This window comes from Mastigoproctus giganteus, chromosome 5 (assembly GCF_048544385.1).
Source record: "Mastigoproctus giganteus isolate SK-2022 chromosome 5, ASM4854438v1, whole genome shotgun sequence".
Taxonomy (NCBI): Eukaryota; Metazoa; Arthropoda; class Arachnida; order Uropygi; family Thelyphonidae; genus Mastigoproctus; species Mastigoproctus giganteus.
The window spans coordinates 57,895,025-57,916,554 of NC_143579.1; the positions used below are offsets into that span (position 1 = coordinate 57,895,025).

Consider the following 21,530-nt stretch of genomic DNA (forward strand, 5'->3'; position numbering starts at 1 on the left):
TTCCTTTGGGACCAGCGCATTCTGCCTTGGGGGTTGCCGCTGTGTTGCGCGATGACCAAGTGCAAGCTCTGGCATTGGTGTGGGCAGCTGAGAGCTTGATGGGCCCCTCACTTGTAATCCTTCGAGGGCATCCACCCTGTCCTTCAAGCTCTCATATAGGCCCATAACAACGCTGAGTTGTCGCCTGATTTCCTTACACTCCTTGCATCGCGCGCACATACAAAGACATCCCCCATGGCAGTATCATGTCGCATACCTGACTGCCCCGCAAACATCAAGCAAATAGTGCATCTTAAAAGGCTGTGATTCAGAGGGCAACTGCCCCCCTCAGTTATCCTCTGAGCCACAGCATTCCCATTAGCTTGAGCCTTTTGCTTTGCTGCTCTGGTTTGAGTCATGATTTCGATTTACTTTCAATAAAATTTCAATTTCAGTACAAAATTAAATCCTAAAGTTGTATCCTAACACAGTTATAACGCTATATTTATGTTTCAGTAACGAGTGTTATCTACGAAATATTTATGTTTCAGTAACGAGTGTTATCTACGAAATCCCTTTATATAACTTCCGTATCAAGTTATGTATTAATTATTTATTTTTACTAATTATTTATGTTACGTAACCTAAGTGGTTATATGTATAGTTAAAAGTGCAATTTAATTGCCAATGAAGTTCGACAAGATTAATAGATTTTACTGATTAATTTTCCCGTAACAATGGCGGCTATTTACGAACGGTAAACACGTGGATTTGATACCCTTTCCGATACTAAGTAATACCTACAAAATCTCTATCTAAGTTACTTTAAACTTAAGTACCGTAAATAGGAATATAAAGCTACTCTAGAAAATAAGTTAATATGTCAATTTAAACTAATAAAGCAGAAAAAAATGAGAAAAAACTTTTCTGTTCCAAGAGCGGCAGAAAGGCACGTCCACACCGGCAACTCTCATCCTCAGAGAGGACGAGAGTTGCCGGTGTGGACGTGCCTATATATGAATGTTACTGTGTAACATTCATATATAGATGAATGTTACTGTGTAATAGCAGTCATATAGGCTCAAATCAAATCACAGTTTGCTCAATTGCACAGTAACATTCATGTATTCTCTATAAATGTTGTTATTTTCAGTAGTTGTTGTTGTTGTTATTTGGTTTTTAGGAGCATTAGCAACTAAGGCCATATTGCTCCGGGATATGCGGTGGTCATTCCCTGAATGACCTTTCCGCATCCTCCGTATTTGGTGGTGACGGGCTCGAACCCCGGTCTAATCAAGAAGCGTGTGCTACGCACTGCTGCTCCTTCCCACCTTGGCTACGGAGGCGCCTTTTCAGTAGTAGAAGCCTGTGCATAAAATGTTATCTTTGAAATTTCTAAAATTTTTAAATATTTAAGTTTTACATTTAACTCTAATGCAAATCAATTGAAAGAGTCAACCAGTGAAGTCAGACAGTCTTGAACACACCGAAACCCAAAAATAAATGTTTATTTTTTATTTAATTTTAATTGTATCTAGTTTTTAATCATAATTATTTATTTAATTCTTTAATTATTAATTTGTTAATTTAATTTCTGAAATTTTTAAATGGTTTATTAAGTTTTGACATTTAACTTTAATGGAAATCAATTGAGAGAGTCAATCAGTGAAGCAAGAAGAAAGACTCTTTAACACTGAAATCCAAAAATAAATAAATAAAAAGTATGAATCAGAGACTTTTTCTTGCTAACTTAATTATAGTAAAAGTATGAAATTACATATATATTGGGCATTTCATGACATATTAGCCATCCTTTCAGGTTTGATTCAAAACATGTAAATATGAATACAAATATGTCTGATTCCAAAGTTATAGAGTTATGTCTGTTTGACTTTATTTTTATATTTTTTAAGAAATGGCTTATATGTAGTTTCCATTGGTAAAATAAAATAAAAAAAATAAATAAATATGAATACGTGAACATGCACCTAGTGTTATTCTATTCAACATTTTACTAGGTATGTGTCTGTTTATTCTTATTTATTATTTTATTTTTTACCATTGAACTTTATCTATTCTCCTTCATAGCCATTTTTCAAAATTTAAACAGCAATAGCTGCATGACTGTTCATAATTGAACACATGTTTATATAGATTTTTTTGGCTAAAGTAAAGAAAGCCAACATGAAAACCACGGGAAACTTTTACCGGTCAAAAGCGTTTCCTGGTACTGCAGCTTCTCCCTGCATTCTCGGTAAACAGATGGTGCATGTTATCGGTAGTGGCAGTAGAAGTAGATTACGATGTATTGATTAGTTTTTGTTATTATTAAAAGAAGATTATTGTAGTTCACGAGTGGGCTGAAATTTACTTATGGGTACACCCTCCAGACTGCCTCAGCCTTAGGGATCTCCCCCTACCCGCTGTTTTAACCTGATACGAAAACGACTTCTACAGATGGTGCATGCTATCGGTAGTTGATAGTAGAAGTTGATAGCTGATAGCTAGTTGCAGTAGAAGTCATTTTCCTATTGGGTTAAAACAGTGGGAAGTGGGATAAACACCTTAAGACTGAGGCAGTCTGGAGGATGTACCCATAAGTAAATTTGAGCCGCAAAGGCATTGCACTCATGAACTCCAATAATCTGCTTTTAATAATGAGAAAAAACTAATCAATACATCATTATCGACTTCTACTGCCATTACCGATAAAATGCACCATCTGTTTGAGAATGCAAGGGGAAGGCATACATTTAACCCAAGCACGGTACTAAGTACTATAGGTTCTAATACCTCTCATGTTTGGGGTTCTCATAAAAAAAAAAAAAAAAAAAAAAAAAAAAGCTGTGGCACCAGGAAACACATTTGACTGCTAAACGTTTCCTGAAGTTTCCTGTGGTTCTCGTGTTGACTTTCTTTACCTTCGTCATTTTTTTTTAATATTATTTTCAGGTCCTGAATCGATCATGAAAGTGTGGTTCACACGTTAATAAACACCTGTGTGTGCATATGTGTTTCTGTGTTTATTTTATTATTATTTTTTATATATAATGCAGGTATTTACATATACTGCATGTCAAAAGTAATGATGTACTTTCAGATACAGAAATAGACTGGAAGGCATACATGCAGGAAGTAGAAGGAGTTGTGAATGGAACGTTTGATTATACAAAATTGAAAGGAGACACAGGACCTTTAGTGTGGGTATAAGTACTTTATTATTTTAAATTCATTAGTAGTGCTTGAATTCCCTTGTTTTCTTTATGTTATTTTTGTATTTCTTTGTTGTTAGCAGTTGTAATTCATTTAGTTTGCTCTTACCAAAAATAAATATTTTATATCATGGGAGTGATATGAAACATTTTAATTTTTGTCACTATTCTTTTATCTACATCTATTGTGCTTCAAAATTTTTGGCCTTTGATGCATTTGTTTCTTCAGTCTTTACTAAATTATTGCTTATGTGAGAAATATTAAGAAATCTGTTAGAAAAATAAAACTGCACATGCTGTATAATTCAATTTTTCAGGTAATGCTTACTTTTCAGGTAAGGGTTGCACCTAGATGCCATGTATACGTAATCGTAAAGAGAAGCTTTGCTTTTCATTTAGAGTTCCATAGTTTACTGCTTAGAATGTGGTTAGAGTGATTTTGGGATAGTAATCAGGGTCACTGATACATATGCCACTACAAAAAAATATGCACCACATTGTTAACTATGTCACAGCTATATATTGGCTGCCATAAACAGCCACAGTGAGTGTGTGGATTCTTCTAGCTCTTGGATAGATCTACTGGAGTATTGAATAAACAAATTATGTAGGAACTTGTGAATCGGTCATCCTGTCTCTGGAAAAGTACTGATAACAAAATCTCATTTGAATTTTCATATATTGCAGAAAGTGGTGAATAACTAACAAAGCTTATTTAAATCCTATTTGAAAACTTTTACCAATTTTTAAATGCATGGAATTAATTTTCATGGGTTTTTGTGATAGTGTTTGTGAAAGTTGTGTTTCCTTATGACAAAGAAAAAGTCTTTTCTGTGTATACTGTACTCACAAATTGCATATGGTGAGTACAGTATACACAGAAAAGACTGATATGACTTGATGAGAGGGGAAGGGGTTCGTTATACTGGAGTTTTTTCCTCGTTCAGGCTCATTGGGAGGTGTCTGCTATTGCGTTGGGCTGGGCTTATCTATTTGTATCGGCTATACAACAAGCCCACTTCTTTGGGACAAGTTGGAGGCTGGGAAATCTTTATTGAAGCCTGTCCCCGGGAAAAACACCAGTAAACTTACGTGACTGCCTAGTGGCTTTTATAGTAGGACAATGGTCTCGAGCCCTAAAAGATCTGTTCGGCCGCATAGGGAATAGAACCTGCAGCTTCGACCAGCGTTGTGTCTTTCACTACAAGACCCTATCGATTATAGTCAGATCTTGAAGTGCCGCAGTACTAGTTCTTTATTCTGAAGCTTCTATTATGGTTGTCGTATAGCAAAAGAATAGGTCTGAGGCCAATGTATTTAAACAAAACATAATTTATTGTAAGACAAATATAAACTACACATTCATATTCAAATATTGTTAGTTAAACCTTAGCACATATCAAAAGAGCGCACCATATATTCATAGGTAATCAGGTGGAGTAAGAGTGTGTTCTTCGTGTGGTACCTCCTCTGTGGGGTCTATGCCAGTAGGTAATTGGTTGTTTAAGCTTACAGGGAACTGACTGGGAATACTGTTCTACATAACATTTACAACCAGTGTCAGTAACTTATCACTATATTTATGGATAACAATAATGGTCTTAATGAGGAGAAATACTTATAAACTAGAGAGGTGAATGACACCATGACTTAGCGATCTAAAGAAAAAAGCTGCGTTCCCTTTCCACGGACTGCTCTTGGGTATTCCTTATTGCACTCTCCTTGGGATATTTCCTGTTAACTTTTCTTCACGCCTCGTTCTGTCACTCCAATCTTTTCTTTCCGCTCCTGGTCCACTATCTCCTCTGTCATCCTCTCCGTACCACATGCTTTTTCTCTTCCCCTCTGCTCATATATATTTCTCTCTTATCGTCCGACCTTTCGTCGGTCCAGTCTCGGTTTGTGTGGGGAGAGTCAACCTTTTGCCATAATCGGGGGTCAAAACCGGGGAGAAACTGCTCTCGGCGAGTGTACGGTCGGACTCGCTGACCCGACTTTACGCAGGCGGCTGTTTTCTGCGGCCAAATTGCTACTTGTAATGGGAAATTAACACCGCGTGATGACGATACTTCTGTTTGTTTGGTGCGAGGTTTCGAACTGCTGAGCTCTTGGAACTTCTGTTTCAAGGAAAGGCTGATTGCGTAGTGCACCTTATCCTCATCCGAGCGGTTGGCCAGTTTGCATAGAGGCGATAAGAAGGCGCGAAGAAGAAAAACACTTCTCTTCCCGTAAAGTACAGCATGGGAAAAATAAAGGGATGCTGATGAATTGATCGGTAAAATGTATGCATTTTACAGGTCTTGATTAAGAAGCACATAGATTCTAATACAATACATCCAGTAGGCAGGATTTCCAGTGTAATATTAAGTCAATCTGATGTGACATAAGCAGTGGGAAAATAAAAATGAAAGTATGTTATATGCTGAATGATTATGAACATTATAATATAATGTATATAATAATAATAATAATAATAATAATAAAAAAGGAACACGATGGCCCAGTGGTTATGACACTGAACTACCAGCCTGATGGACCCGTGTTCGAATACCGCCTTGGTGGAAGCGAACACGGCTCCATCATGCTGGGAGACCAGTATAATAATAGTAATAAATTAGAATAATAATAATAAATAAATTAATAGTAATAGAAATTAATAAATAAATAAACATCGTGAAAGTTGCTCCAAGGGACCTACCTACCCCAAGGTCGAGTGGCGGCTAAGGCAGATTGTGGTGCCATCTGGCTTCACTCCCGAGAACTACCACCGGACATAAGCCAAAGCTAAATAGGTCCACCTCCATAGATGGATGATGTCGCAGAAAAATATTAATCATACTGCATTGAGTGTGGCGCAGGATAAAGTCACTTGCGTTCAGGCCTTAGGCAGAGGGGTTGGTTCGAAAAATCAGAGGCGGACTCCCGAGGAAGACTGGAGCAAGTGGCGCTGTTCCCCGTATGGCTACCACAAGAGAAGGGCAAGACCATCCAACCCCACCAACTGGAAGTGCTTCCTGCGCAACTGCGCTAGTGACCACCCAGGAAGGGAGAAAACGCCAATGAAGTGGAGCATCGAAATGAATCATCATCGACTAAATACATTATGCAAGCATGCTACGAAATAATGAAGCTCGAGATCAATGTGACAACTTATAGGGTGAGACTACATACCAAGTGGCTGGAACGATTCCCAGATATTCAGATCACCGAACAGTGGACCACAGAAGGACAATCATCACAAAGCCTGATAGGTCCTGCAATCTTGGAAAAAATCAAGCAGCACGTGAGTGATCAACTACAAAGGATAAAGAATATGGAACCAGAGGAGGAAGAACATACCACCACCGAACCAGAAGAGGAAGAGCAAGGAGAAATACAACCCACAGAAGCTGAAGTGGAAAGAGACAAGGTCATGATATCCAGAATAGAGGACGAGTGGAAGAAGACCCTAACAGAATTCGAAGGAATGGACCCCACAAAGGCTCACATAATACCGAAGCAGAGGCCGAATAGAACCTTCTGGAGAGTCATAGACCACCTCAGTCGGCACATAATACTGCATTACCTCGACAGCAATGGTGCAACACTGGAGGCCATCCACACAGCCGTGTATTGTGTTGCAGTAGCAGCCACAAGGATTAATGGAAGAGAAATGAGAGACAAGCAGCAGAAGAACTGAAAACAGAAGGAACTGCCAGCTTGGGAAAGAAGACTTCAGCAAAAGATAGAAGAATTAAGATCAAGATAGGCCAATTGACCCAGTACCAATGGGGCAATAGGAGTAAGAAATTAATTGGAAAAGTGAAGAGCATCCTCAAGAGAGACAGCGTCCACAGCAAACATGAGACAAAAAAAATCAGAGAATAGGAGAGTACTTGGACACATTGAAGCAGAACCTCCTTGCACTCAGCAAGAGACTATGCTGATACAAAGAGAGCACCCAGAGGAAAATAAACAACCGATTCCAAGATGAGGACCAAAGAGGCTACTACTACAGGAGTCTCTGAGAAGACGGGAAAGAAGGGAACGGACCACCCGAGCAGAAGATGATTAAGGAGTTCTGAGGAAACATATGGAGCAGGAAAGTACGACATAACAGCCGAGCCCCCTGGATAGACGAGAACGCAAGAAAAACAAGGGCGTACAAGAAATGAGAGGGAGAGGGTCGGAGATTCGGAAGAAGTAGTAAAAGTTCAGTTCTGTAGATTGCAGCGTCTGGAGACCATGGACCAGCAAGATGATCTTATTGAGGTGTTAAGGCTTTGAATGGATTGAGCAAGCTCAGTGCTGATGGAATTCTTCCTCTTGCTCATTCTACACATATGAGGGTGTGTATAAATTCAAATTGAGGAAGGACAGTTGCAGAATAGATGTGCAGCAGTACCAATGGGGCAATAGGAGTAAGAAATTAATTGGAAAAGTGAAGAGCATCCTCAAGAGAGACAGCGTCCACAGCAAACATGAGACCAGTACCAATGGGGCAATATCAGGTTTGAAGCCTGTCGATGAAGCCCAGAACTTATTGAGGCCTTTTCACAGGAATGAGTTACCCGGTTGAACGGTAAGATTTGGCCAGCGGGTAGTTGATTGCCAGAACAAACTTCCATCTGTTGTGGAAGTTGATAGCTTTTTCTAGTTCTTCCTTGAATTTTTTATTCAAGGAAGAACTAAACAAACCATGGGAGGGAATGGATAGGTGAAATGGGAAGTGTTTTTTTTTTTTTGCCTGATGCTGTGTAAGCTTGTTTTCTTGTGTCATTTGCCCCTATTAATGCTAATTCTACTGTAGATATAAAGTTTTATAGTAATTATATATCTATAGCATAAAAAAATTCTAACTTTACATAACTTTTTACTGTTCAAATGCAGTTTTTTACCTTCCAAGTAAATCTGTCCATTTTTCAGATTTTTTTAACAAAAATAGTCAAATTCAGTGAAAGACTGAGAATTGGAAAATTTAGTGTGTTTATTATATAATTATGGAAGGACACTACGTGGTTGTTTTCTATTAAGATTATTACTATAATTAACGGGGCTCACTTGGCTCATTGATGAAAGGATTGCCATCACGGTCAAACTCATGACTAGGATAACTGTGCATGGAGGATCCCAGTGGCTCATCTGCGAGCAAATCCACATCTATTCCCTCTTCAAACACTACTTCACATGTCGGACCGGTTCCTTCTTCAGCAGATGTTATCACACATCCAAGATCTAGATGTCGATTTCAATGAGGCGCCTCCGTAGCCAGGTGGGAAGGAGCAGCAGTGCATAGCACACGCTTCTTGATTAGACCGGGGTTCGAGCCCGTCACCACCAAATACGGAGGATGCGGAAAGGTCAGGGAATGACCACCGCATATCCCGGAGCAATATGGCCTTAGTTGCTAATGCTCCTAAAAAAAAAAAAAAAAAACCAAACAACAACAACGATTTCAATGAGTTTAGTCAGGATTTATAGAAATTAGTCATTATAGAAAAAGAATACTCCATGGTGGGTGGCCAAGGCCACCAATATTATAACCTGAGTCCCGATCAATATACAGGTAGTTCTCGACTTTACGAGTTAATTCGTTCCTAGCGCGCGCATGTAAAGCGAAAACTCGTAAAGCAGGAATTTATTTCCCATAGACATAAGGTTAAAAATACGGGTTACATTCTCAACAATGATATTAGTTAGCTAATTAGTTTATGTTTAAACAATGATTGATTTATCGAAAGAAATGAAAACGTAGCCTGTAAAATCAAGCAAATTATAATAATATAGAAATTAATTACGACTTACAAATGTTAAAGAATGTTTATTCTTCATCATCATCATCGACTAAATGCACACTCGTTGATCACTCATTATTGGCTGGCACTCGTTGCTTTGTTGCACAAGGAGTCGTCTTCTTCAGAAATGTTTGAAGAGGTGTTTGTTTCCAAGATAATCTTCTCTTTTAATTATAAATTTCAAGATTGCATGCATAAGCATTTTTTAACGGCACACACAAATTGCAACTGACACAATTCGCGTGGAGTAACAAGTTTACGAAGCTTAAAAAAAAGGAATGAAGAGAAGATTCTGAAAATTTATTGATGTTGTTTTTTATACGATTGAATATTTCAGTAAAGGAGAAACACATTTCACCATAATAACGTAAAAAACCACACAATTCCAGATATCGGTATTTTTGCAAATGCAAGATCGAGTTTACTACCCGTTTATAATTGCTTGCAGTAACAGAAAAGCCCAATAAACCGGAAAGTGCAAATTGTTTTTATTGTTTTATGGTCGTGACCTCCAGAATTGTGCTTTAGAAAAATATCGCAAAGGCGTTTAAAATTGATTCTTATAACGGAACATATGATAACGATGGAAGTGTGCATTTTAGTGATTTGAATTGGTAACTAATACAATTTACAAACCACGCTCACAACCTTTTATATGGCCTTAAGGTTGTGCTCGTGACCTTAAAAATGACATTTTAGAGAGTAAATAGCTTAGTTATACTGCGAAAATTTCAACTTCTGAGATCTTGAAACGAATTACGAAAAAACAATGTGTTATTGGGTTCACATTATGGTATTTTAACGATACGATGGTGTTTCTGGAACTGATTAATATCATAAAGCGAGATACACTGTATTGTATAGCTACACACACGGTTTGGAATGTGGAATTTATGAATGTTTAACATTCGTTTTTTTGCAATTAATGTTCATATTTTCGATTTCATTGATAGGAAAAAAACTCTTAAACCCGGGAACTTGTAAAGCGAGAACTGCCTGTATTCTCTTACTATGTATATAATTATGCTATTCGATGCACAGTATATTCTTGTGTTATGTATTTTGTGACTAATATTCTGTCACAAACTTAATGTTTAGCATACCCAATTCATTTCTCTATTTTTCTAATACTTTATTTAACATATTCATTATTATTCTCTTTTATTTTTTTGGTTTATCCAGGCAACTTTGCTGTACATTATATTGTTAACCTCTAGCCGCTGTGCTGTGACGGGCAGTTGCAACTGCACTACTATGTACATCACTATCTCGCTGTTGCAATAAAGATTACTCTCTCTGTCTCTCTCTCTCTCTCTCTCTCTCCCTCTCTCTCTAACATCGCTTATATACCACTCGAAATTAATAATATAGTTTATTAAGCTAATTGCCTAAATCACTATACAATTTAAGGTGATGTTTCAGGCATCTTACCGATAAGGTCAGCAGGACTTAGTACCTATGTAATGAGTAGAAGACATAAATGGTTTTATTTTATTTATTTATTTTTATTATTATTGTTATTTTTATTTTATTTTGCTAGAGCAGCAAAAGCCAGGGGCTTCCTTGCACTATATGGCTAAAACTATTCTTGACACATTTAAGACTTTTGACACCACTGTACCCTTAAAAACTGAAAAAGCAAGTGTTAAAATTTATTTCCTCCGTAGAGTAGTTATTAATTAATAATAAGTAGTTAAAAGTGGCTAACAATAAATAAGCAATCGTCATCATCAATAATTCAGTCTTGTGATTGGTCAGTTCCTCTGATGAGCTGTCTCCACCTTTGTATCTCCTGTGCTGTTGTTTAGTTCCTCAAAATTTCAAAGTCCTGCTTCATCCAGCAATGTCCTGATGAGGGTATTTTTTGGTCTTTTCCTAGGGAATTTTCTCTCCACAGTCCCCTCCATTGCATCCAGAAGCAAACCACCATGTCGAATCGCATGGCCCACCCATTTGAGTCTAGTTGATCTTATTCTACCTGGAATTTTCCTTTGTTCTTGGACATGTCGTAATACTTCCACATTTGACACTTTTTCAGTCCATTTAATTTTTTCCATCCTTCACCAGCACCACATCTCGAAAGCCTGAAGTCTCATTTTGTCTCTCTTTGTAAGAATCCATGTCTCTGCTGCATATAATGCCACTGACCAGATATGTCATTATTATCTTCTTCCTAATTTCCTGTGACATCTTCTTTGTAATCAATGACAGGTTATTCTTGAAAGATTGTTTTGCCATTGCAATTCTGTTTTTAATCTCAGTTTGACATGAAATGTCCTGTGCAAATAACTGCCCCAGATACCTAAAAGTGATCTACCTGTTCTATTCTTACTCCATCGATCTCAATTTGGAAGGGAATTGACCTTTTAATAATCGTCATTTCCTTTGTTTTCATTGTGTTTATCTTCATTCTATTCTTCGCACTTTCTTATTTAATCTTCTGCTCATTTTTTGCAGCGTAGCAGAGCAGCCTGCTGGTATGGCCTGATTGTCTGCAAATTTAATAACCTCTACGTACTTTTCACCTATTTTAACCTCCAACTTCTTATTCCCAAGTGTTATTTAATATCATTTTGGCAAAAACATTGAACAGTCCAGGTAAAAGTAAGCATCCCTGTCTTACTCCCTTTTTAACTTTAGCCTTTTCTGTCAGTTCTCCCCTTGCTCTTATCATTTCAGTTTGGTGTTCTATATAAGTCATAAATCAGTCCAATAATCTTACATCCAATTTTCTCAAGCAATAGGAACTTCCAGTTCTCTCCAGATTACTCTGTCAAACACCTTCTTGTAATCCACAAAACACACAGAGGTTTCTTCCCATGTTATACATTTTTTCTCCAAACACTCTCAACGTTACAATAGCATATCTTGTTGATCTGCCTCTGTGAAAACTACATTGTGAGTCATCCAGAAATTGTTCAGTATGGCTCTCCATACGGACTTTGATAACTTTCAGCAGAATCTTGGATGCACCACGGGTAATGAGACTTATAGTTCTGTAGTTTTGGCATACTGTTGGTGTCATCTTAGTTATGGGAATTATGACTGATGTGTAGAATTCCTCTGACCAGTGCTCATCCCTGTATATCTTCTTTATTTGTTCAAATAAGGCTTTCTTCAGATTTTCTCCACTGTATTTTAAAAGCTCTGCAGGTATATTGTCAATTCCTGGTGCTTTGTTATTGCTAAGAGACTTTAAGGGTGTGTTGAATTCAACTTGAGATATTTCCTCCTCCATGTTTTCTTGTCCTTCTAGTGCAGTATTGTTCCATGTGTATGTGCTTGAATCTTCATAAAGTTCTTCAGCATATCTCCTCCATCTTTCCTTTTGTTCTTCGAAATTCAGTACAGCCACACCCCGACTTATGTAAGGGTTGCATTCCGATTCTGCATAAGTCGGATTTTGCACAAAGTGGAAACGAGCCCGTCACCACCAAATACGGAGGATGCGGAAAGGTCATTCAGGGAATGACCACCGCATATCCCGGAGCAATATGGCCTTAGTTGCTAATGCTCCTAAAAACCAAATAACAACAACAACAAAGTGGAAATTTTCCTAAATGCTTAAGCAGCACTCGCAACTATGCGTGCTGAATTTGATTGAAGCAAAAAAGAAATGTTCAACGAATATGTAAATAGAATTATTTATTCAATTTTTTTATCTCATGCACAGGAAAGATTACAAAAATTATAAAAAGAGAGAGGAGACAGGCATAACATCAGCAAGTTTTACCTTTCGAACATCATTGCCAGAATCAACATCTCCAGCTAATAAGCATGCCACTGCAGAAATTGAGGGCTGTAGAGATTTAGAAGGGGTTTTTTTCAACACATCACAAAATTTCTCTGCAGCTGCAGAATAAGCACTGGCGACTTCGCCGTATACTTTAATGTTTTGGAAACCAGGATGAAGCTTGAACCTATTAAACCACCCGTTGCTTGGGTTGGGGTTTGCCATACTTATCCTTAATATCTTCATAAATACACCTTGCTTCTGCTTGAATGGCCATTGGATTCACGGGGACTTGCTTCTGAATCTGATTTTCCATCCATATTATTAATAGCTTTTCCATCTTTGATATAGCACCTGAATGCCGTTTTGTGATCACTGTTGATCTTAAATGCGTTGATCCTTTAACATGTTCTTTTATATGTGCACTGTCCCTTAAAATAGTATTCACTGTTGAAGCAGTGAGACCTAATTCCGTGCAGTAGATGACAAACTTTGTCTTGCTTTGTATTTCTTAATTAATCATCTTCATTTCTAAATCAATTTTGTTTCGTTTCCTAGCACTGCCAGCACTTGCACTTTCCATTGGTTCCTTTCCCTTCACCACTGTAATAAGTAAATAGGAATGAAGAGAAGATTTCAGTGAAGGGGAATTCATTTCATCATAATACCGCAATATAAAAACCCACAGAATTTCAGTTATCGGTATTATTGCAAATGCAATAAGATTGAGTTTACTACCCATTTATAATAGATTTCACTAACAGAAAAGCCCAATAAACCAGAAAGTGCAAATTGTTTTTATTGTTTTAGAAAAATATCACAAAGGCATTTAAAATTGATTCTTATAATGGAACATATGATAACGATGAAAGTGTAGTGAAATTTCCATTATAAAAATGACCTTTAAAGAGATAAACAGCTTAGTTATATAGCAAAAATTTTAACTTCCAAGGTCTTGGAAAGAATTATCAAAAAAAAAACAATTTGTTATTGGGTTCACATTATATTTTCACGATACCTCCATTTATTCCTATGGGGTGCAAAATACGTTTTCACGATTTTTTTAAGTTTCCACCGGCCGGCAAAATCTTATGTAAAGTCGAATTTACGTAAGTTGATTATTACTTAAGACGGGGAGTGCCTGTACTGTCATTCCCTTTTCATCCCACATTGCTCTCATTTGAATTCCGCAACTCTTTCTCGTTAACTGTCTGAATTTTCTATGCTCCAAGTCTGTCTGACCTTGTTTGAGCATTTCGATCTCTTGACAGTTCTCTGTCCACCAGTTCTTTTGCCTTCCTACATTCCCTATCAATTTCATTCTTCAATCTATGATAGTTCCTTTGATCATCATCATTTTTTTGACTTTTCAGTCTTCTCCTTTCATCCATTTTCTGCAGTAAAATATCTGTGATCCAAGGCTTCCTCCTAATTTTTTCACTCTTCCCCACAGCCTCTGATGCAGCTTTACAAGTCATCTACTTGATTAAAGACTAATTTTGTTCTAGATCGTTCAGTCTCCTCAGTAGCAGTAATATTGGTCAGATCTTGAAACACACATTTTTTGCACTCTCCTCTCTAAATTTCTCAATGTTTGTATTCGTGAAATGAGTTGTAGTTGTTAAAAAAAAAATCACTATTATATGATCATCAGTGCATATTAAAATACATCCTTAACACATGTTCACAACTTGGAACTTTCCTACAAAATGGTCATCACCTAATGGTGTGCTTGTAAATTTTTCACAACTAACTCATGTTTTATAAAGTGTGAACGGTATTAGTCATGCTTCTTTCCCCCTGCCCTCTGGAAACTACACAGCAGTTTCTCCCTTTGTGAGAATTAAACCCCCTGAAAGTATAAACAAATTCCATTATTAGTAAACATCCACTTAATTTTGCCTGGGATAATGACCTTATCAGGTTCACAACAAATCTAGAAAAGTGAAATCTTTGACAGACATTGAGCATGGGAATGTCATTACCTTAAGAAGAAGCAGCAGGGAAAATTAAGCAGATGTTTGTTGGAAATAATATTCCTGTAAAATTGCTAGTGGAGATAATCCCTACACAGGCTGCCATGTAGAAAAGAAGGTGAGGGAAAGGAAGCACAAAGGGTGCCAAAATAAGCATGACCCAGCTGTATTTTCCGTGTCACCATGTACAAGCTTATCACCCAAATTCCTCTAGCCATTGTAGATTGAAGTGTATGCCTCTCTAGAGTTTATAGCCACTGTTGGTTTAACAACCGGATCACAAAATTCTTGATAATTTAACGATTGGCTTGAATGATCTGGCTCCAGCACACCACTGTCATCGCCACTCCAAATCTTCCAAATGTCTGTTGAATTCTGTAGAAAGAGAAAATCAAATTGACTTTCTTTCTGATAATATAGCAAGATCTGTTTCATATGATGTTACCAAAAGCAACTTCTAAGTGGGAAGCATTCAAGGAATTAATCATGAAAGTTACTAAAAGTTTCATACCTATTAAGAAATATTGTTCAAGGTTTAGTCCTAAATGGTTGTCAAATGAACTAATGAGACTCTTGGCAGAGAATAAAAATGCATGGGATGCATATAAATTATCAGGTGACACAGAAGCCTATGGCAGATATAAGCTAGTCTGTAATTAAATCACAAAGGAGGTTAGGCAGGCGAAGGCAGATTACGAGAAATCTTTGGCAAAGGATGCTAAGAAAAACAGCAAGGATTTCTATACTTATACTGTATAAACTCTAAAAGAAAGGGGATGAATCTGATTTCTCCACTAGATATCGCTGATTTGACTGTTGATGAGCCTGCTAAGATAGCAAACAAACTGAATGAGTATTTTGCATCTACATTCACACATGAGGAATTATTAAGGTTTGAAAATGTCAGAAGGTTATTATGAAATTGTAGCAGGGTGCTTAATGATTTTGTAATAACTGAGAGCAAAGTGGAGGAGAAATTGTTGAAATTAAACATAAGAAAGGCACCTGGGGTGGATGGGATCTATCCAGTTATATTAAACGAGGGGGCAAAGGAAGTAAGCAAACCCTTAGCCATAATTATGAGAGCATCCTTGGACTCAAGGGAGGTCCCCATGGACTGGAGATGTGCAAATGTATCCCCAATTCACAAAGGGGGGGATCGAAGGGTGACACAGGGCAGATCATGGGGTGTTGTCAATGATATACAGGATTTTGCTCGCGGGGAAAAGGAGGTAATTGTCCCTCTGTATAAGACAATGGTCAGGCCACGCCTTGAATACTGCGTGCAGGTCTGGAGGTCTCATTTTAGGAAGGATGTAGATTTGCTTGAGCATGTACAGAGAAGGGCAGCAAGATTGGTGAGGGGAATGAAGGGATCCTCTTACCAAGAGAGGATTATGTTCTGCAAATTGCAGTGGCTGGAGATTAGGCACCTGCGAGGTGATCTGATTGAGGTGTATAAGGCCTTGAATCGGTTGAGCATGCTGAATTCTGATGGGATTCTTCCACTTGTTCAGATAACGAACCTAAGGGGGCATAAATTCAAATTGAGGAAAGACAGATGTAGAATAGATGTGCAGAAAATTGCATTTAGCCAGCGGGTGGTTAATTGCTGGAAGAAACTTCCATCTGTTGTTATGGAAGTTGATAGGTTAAATAAATTTAAGGATGAACTGGACAAACATTTACAGGGAATTGCTTTTTTTTTTTTTTTTTGGCTAATGCTGCATATGCTCATACACTTGCTTTCTTGCATCACATGCCACTACTACTATATACATATTTTTTCAAAATTTTAGTTTTAATACCACTGTTTCAAAGTCCCCCCCCTCCTTTATATACAGGGTGGTCTATATGTCAGTGTGTCAAAAAAATTGTGTTAATAATTAATTTAATTTTTTTAATTAATATTGTGTAAATATAGTAATAACGGCATGAAATTGATTTCATGATTTAAATTGTACCTGTTGTTTCTTATTAAAGTGACATATGGCCCATTCTGTATTTCAAAAGCTATTTTTTGTGTACTAATCAGGAGTGTTGCCCAGTTAAAAATTGTTTTTTGTTGTAGTGTGCATTTTATATCCTACCTAATTTTTTATGTCATTGTGAGATTTACTGTGTTAAATTATAAGGTGTTTACATTTAAACATTAAAAAAATGCATGGTTTTGGGAACCACTGGTTAGTTGGGATATTCAGCAACTTAGCATCCTGAACAAGCTGAATTTTATCTTCAAGAATGCATAATTCACCATATATTTAGTAGTTATTAGTATTTGTACTTTAAAGATGTCAACAGTTAAATGATTGAAATAAATGATTAATTAATAAAAAAAATTACTGAATAATTTTTTAATTAATATTTTGCTGGAGTTAGGCAAATAATAGTTTTACTTTGCTTTATTTTCAGTTATCCAGCAGGGTTTGTATATTTATTTTTGCTGCTATATTTTGTAACAGGAAGAGGTAGCAATATCATTTTAGCCCAGTATATTTTTGCTGGTTTGTACCTTGCAACACTGTTCCTGGTTTTCAAACTCTACTTGAAAACTAAAAAAGTAAGTGTTAAAATTTATTTTCTTTATAGAATAGTTATTAATTAAAAATAAGTGGTTAAAAGTGGCTAACAATAAATAAGTGATAATTGTTTTAAAAAAATTCACTATTAAACTTAATGGTTACCATTGCATAATAAAATACATTCTTTAAAACTTGAGTTCACATCAAGGTATTGGAATGTAAAATTATTTCATTTATTATTAGAATGAATAAGCTTTCGGTGCAGTCTCCACAGATATTGAAGAAATTTATCATTTATCAAGAAATTTAGTTTATCATTTGATAATGATATTAAAATCTGTGTGCATATTTTAACTATAATTTTTTTTGTTATTATTTAGATCAGCAGTTCCTACCTTAAGATCATAAACTAAATCGTAGTCAAAAAAATAAGGGATCATTAGAACTGTACTTAAAACTAAAAAACAAATATTTTTTCTTTCCACCAGGGTTATAGCTATTTTAGTAGTGTATCTTGGCATTCTCCAGGGGTATAGTAAATTACTCCTAAGAAGAGCTCATCACCACAGATTTAATAATAATTGTAATAAGTGTGTGTGTGTGTGTGTGTGTGTAAGTGTGTGTGTGTGTGTGTGTGTGTGTGTGTGTGTGTGTGTGTGGGTGGGTGGGTGGGTGGGTGGGTGGGTGGTCAAAATCAGCAAATGCTAAACCTATGCAGAGCATGAACAATAATAATAGAGTGAAAAAAAAAAAGTGAGAGAGCTAGAGAGTGATAGAAGGTAACAAAAAAATATGTATAATAAGAGATAAATAATTGAAAAAATGATAAAATAATTACAAATTGACAAAATAAGGATGTTGCCACACAACCTACAAATTGAGCCTCTCATCAATAGGCTGAATTGAAAGAAAAATAACGTGTCTTGATTTTTAATGTAAACTACGAGCCAAAGGATAAATAAAAATGAGAATAAAATTTTATTTTACTGAAATAAATGACAATAAAATATTTTGTGAGCAAAATAAAATTTTTTAATTTGCTCATAATCTCTTGTCAATATACCACCACTTATTCAGTATGATTGATGTCTTTTGAAGTTATGATGGGCATCATGGTGGGATCCAGTACTCCTTGCATTTTATGGATGCAGCTCTAAAACAGTGTTTGCAGGCTGGTCACTAGGGAGTCCAATGTATACAAGCTAATGTATAATCTTGCTACCTCTACTCTACTCTGCCAGACAATGATTGGAGGGAGTCCAAGTATTGTGTATACAGGGGGAGGCATTGTCGAGGCCATACTATGTGAAGGAGCTGGGTATATTCTTGCTGTGTGTACTGTGTATCCAAAAATTTTCATTACTTCATATAGCATATTCCTCCCACACCTCTATTTTTACTTTATTACTGAATACGTAATAAGTAGACAAACTAATAGAACAAACTTATCTGTAAACAGATTTAAACCTCCCAAAAACTTCTTCATCCATTTTAGAAATATATATGGTCTCAGTCCCAATCTCAATAATGTCTATTTGTTCCTGCAGTCTGCTAAGCCCCACTTACTCTTTCTGACAGACTGCCAATTATCAGTTGCCTCAACCACTGCTTGTCTTAGTTGTTTTATTTGGTGTTTGATTCCTTTTGCCTCAAAGGTGGTATTTGTGCATGTGTCTGCTCTGATATTCCCTGTCAGAAACATAGTAATTTGGAATCTCCTCATTTTGATCTTCTTTGGCTTAAAATCTCTCTACCACATTCAGTTATTCAGCTTCTGCCGCTATCATTCTCCCAACTCCACTAATCACTTGGAAAACTTTGACTTCCTTTCCTCGAAACTCAAATTCTTTTAGTCCATCTTTCCTAACAGTGATTTCATTTTCTTTGATAATTTTAATGTTTACAACTCCAGCTGGTTTCCTTTTTTTTTCAGTCACACAGAACCATCTGGTGAGTGGTCTTAATGGTTGAGGCGAATGTTTAGGCACTTCAGATCACAACTTGTGATAGTCTTCTCCAATGGAGCCTTTCTCTCATGGCCATTCTCAGCCTCATGTTGTTTGGCATTGCAAGAATACAAAATGGGATGATCTGCAAGATTTCTATTCTTCTTTTTCTTGGTTGGATTGCTGTTTTAAATCTTCTGATGTCAGTTTGCTCAGATCATGTCATTGAAATTATTCTTCTAAGGATGAAATTCACACTCTAACTAAACCTTGGTTTTCCCATAAGTGTGCTAGGGTTGGTCAAGATAATTGCATCCAAATCTTAAAGTTCATATTCAATCTACACTAAAGCTTGCAACAATTTTAAAGCAGTTATTAATCAGTTCAAATGGATTCTGAAGGCTTAGTAGAAAACTTGCTTCTTATCCAAATGGTAGTCAAGCATTCTGGTCTCCTACCAAAGCTTTTGGCTACAACTTTTGCCCATGTGCACTTCCAACATCTTTTAAAACCTGATGATTCTATTGCCTTCTCAGCTAAAGATAAAGCAAACTTTCTAGCACCATACTTTTCTTCTCACCCTTTTATTGACAATCTTGGTAGACTACCTCCTGCCATTCCCAGTACACTCCACTCAATGTGTCCTTTTGTTTCCATCAAAGTAAGAATTTTGCCAGAATTTTGAATAATCTTGATGCCAAGAAAGCTCCAGGTCCTTCTGGTATTTCTCCTCTTATTCCCAAAACCTGTGCTCTTGAGCTTACCCTTTTGTGTGTTGCCCTTTCAGACTTTCTTATTCCACTGGTGTTTTTCCTTCTTCTTAGAAATTTGCTCATACCAGGCAGTTCTAAAAAAGATGACAATCCATCCCATCCAGTTATCAATCCATTGCACTTACTTATACTCTTTCCAAAGTAATGGAGAAGTCTATTAACCACCAACTCCTAAACTATCTTGAAACCCTCCATTTCATCAATGATTGCTGTTGTTGTTGTTTTTTGGTTTTTAGGAGCATTAGCAACTAAGGCCATATTGCTCCGGGATATGCGGTGGTTATTCCCTGACCTTTCCGCATCTTCCGTATTTGTTGGTGACGGGCTCAAACCGCAGTCTAATCAAGAAGCATGTGATACGCACTACTACTCCTTCCCACCTGGCTACGGAGGCACCATCAATGATTGCAAATATGTATTCCATCACTGATGATCCACTGGTGATATTTTGGCTTATATTATCTATCTGTGGATAAATTCAGTGGAAAAGATTGAGAAAAATGAAACAGTTGCTCTTGATATTTCAATGCTTTTAGCATTAGTAGTGCCATATGATGCAAGAAAGCAGGCTTATAAAGCATCAGCCAAAAAAAAAAAAAAAAAATTCCATTTCACCTATCCATTTTTCTTCCTTGAATTTATTTAAGCTATCAATTTCAACAACAACAGATGAAAGTTTGTTCCAGCAATCAATCACTTGCTGGCTAAAGGCAAACTTTTGCACATCTATTCTCCAACTATCCTTCCTCAATTTGAATTTATATCCCCCCAAGTGCGCAATCTGAGGAAGTGAATGAATCCCATCAGCATTGAGCTTGCTCAGTCCATTCAAATGTCAGTTTACCTTGAAATGCTGTTGGCCAGTGGTCTACTTCCATTCTTTTTTCTTGTACAGTAATTTATAAAATGAGATAATTGATATAGCCATTTTCTTCACATTGTGAGCAAAAACGATTGAGTTAAATTTGTAAAGTTTCAGTTTTTGCTATTTTCCGAACTATGTATATTATCCATCTGTGGATAATATATATGAAAAAGATAGATTTTTTTTGTTAAATTTACTTGTTTATATATTTTAGAAGGTTTTTATAAGTAGTTTTATATCTGTTATATAATAATTATTTTATTTCTTTCAGGTGCCTCCTTATGCACTGTGTCTTATGTGTTGCTTATCATACCGTATTCATTCAGTTTATGTTTTAAGACTCTTTAATGATCCTGTGGCTATGTTTTTTTTTTATGCAGCGGTTAACTATTTTGTGTCCCACAAATGGACAAAAGGATGTATTTTATACAGGTAAGAGGCATTAAAACATTTTTGTCAAAATTATTACTCTAATGACTTTCTATGAAATTCCTCTCTATTCTGAAACAAGGTCTGCAGCTGGTGATCCTCAGATATAGAGCATGTTTGAGTGAAAAGTGAACAATATGTTTCTAACCTTAAGAGAGCTAGAGTTAAGAAAAGAAGCAAATGAATCAGCCTAAAATATATTAATGTATGTAATATATTGTAATAATCTAATTCATATGAGAAGTTCCATTGAATTTGCTACTCAGTAACAATATTTTCAAAAACAGTAGGTTCATTTAATTATTTGTTAGGATAACATTT

At 36.5% G+C, this 21,530-nt stretch overlaps 1 protein-coding gene across 1 annotated transcript in view; it reads left to right on the forward strand.

Annotated features, from left to right (window-relative positions):
* Positions 1-21,530, forward strand: part of Alg3 (Alg3, alpha-1,3- mannosyltransferase) — a 75,039-nt gene that overhangs the window by 21,751 nt on the left and 31,758 nt on the right. The window contains exons 2-4 of the mRNA XM_090374561.1: positions 3,080-3,179; positions 17,087-17,234; positions 21,052-21,212. Coding sequence (XP_090230687.1) covers positions 3,080-3,179; positions 17,087-17,234; positions 21,052-21,212 — 409 coding nt within the window. The remainder of the gene's footprint in view (positions 1-3,079; positions 3,180-17,086; positions 17,235-21,051; positions 21,213-21,530) is intronic.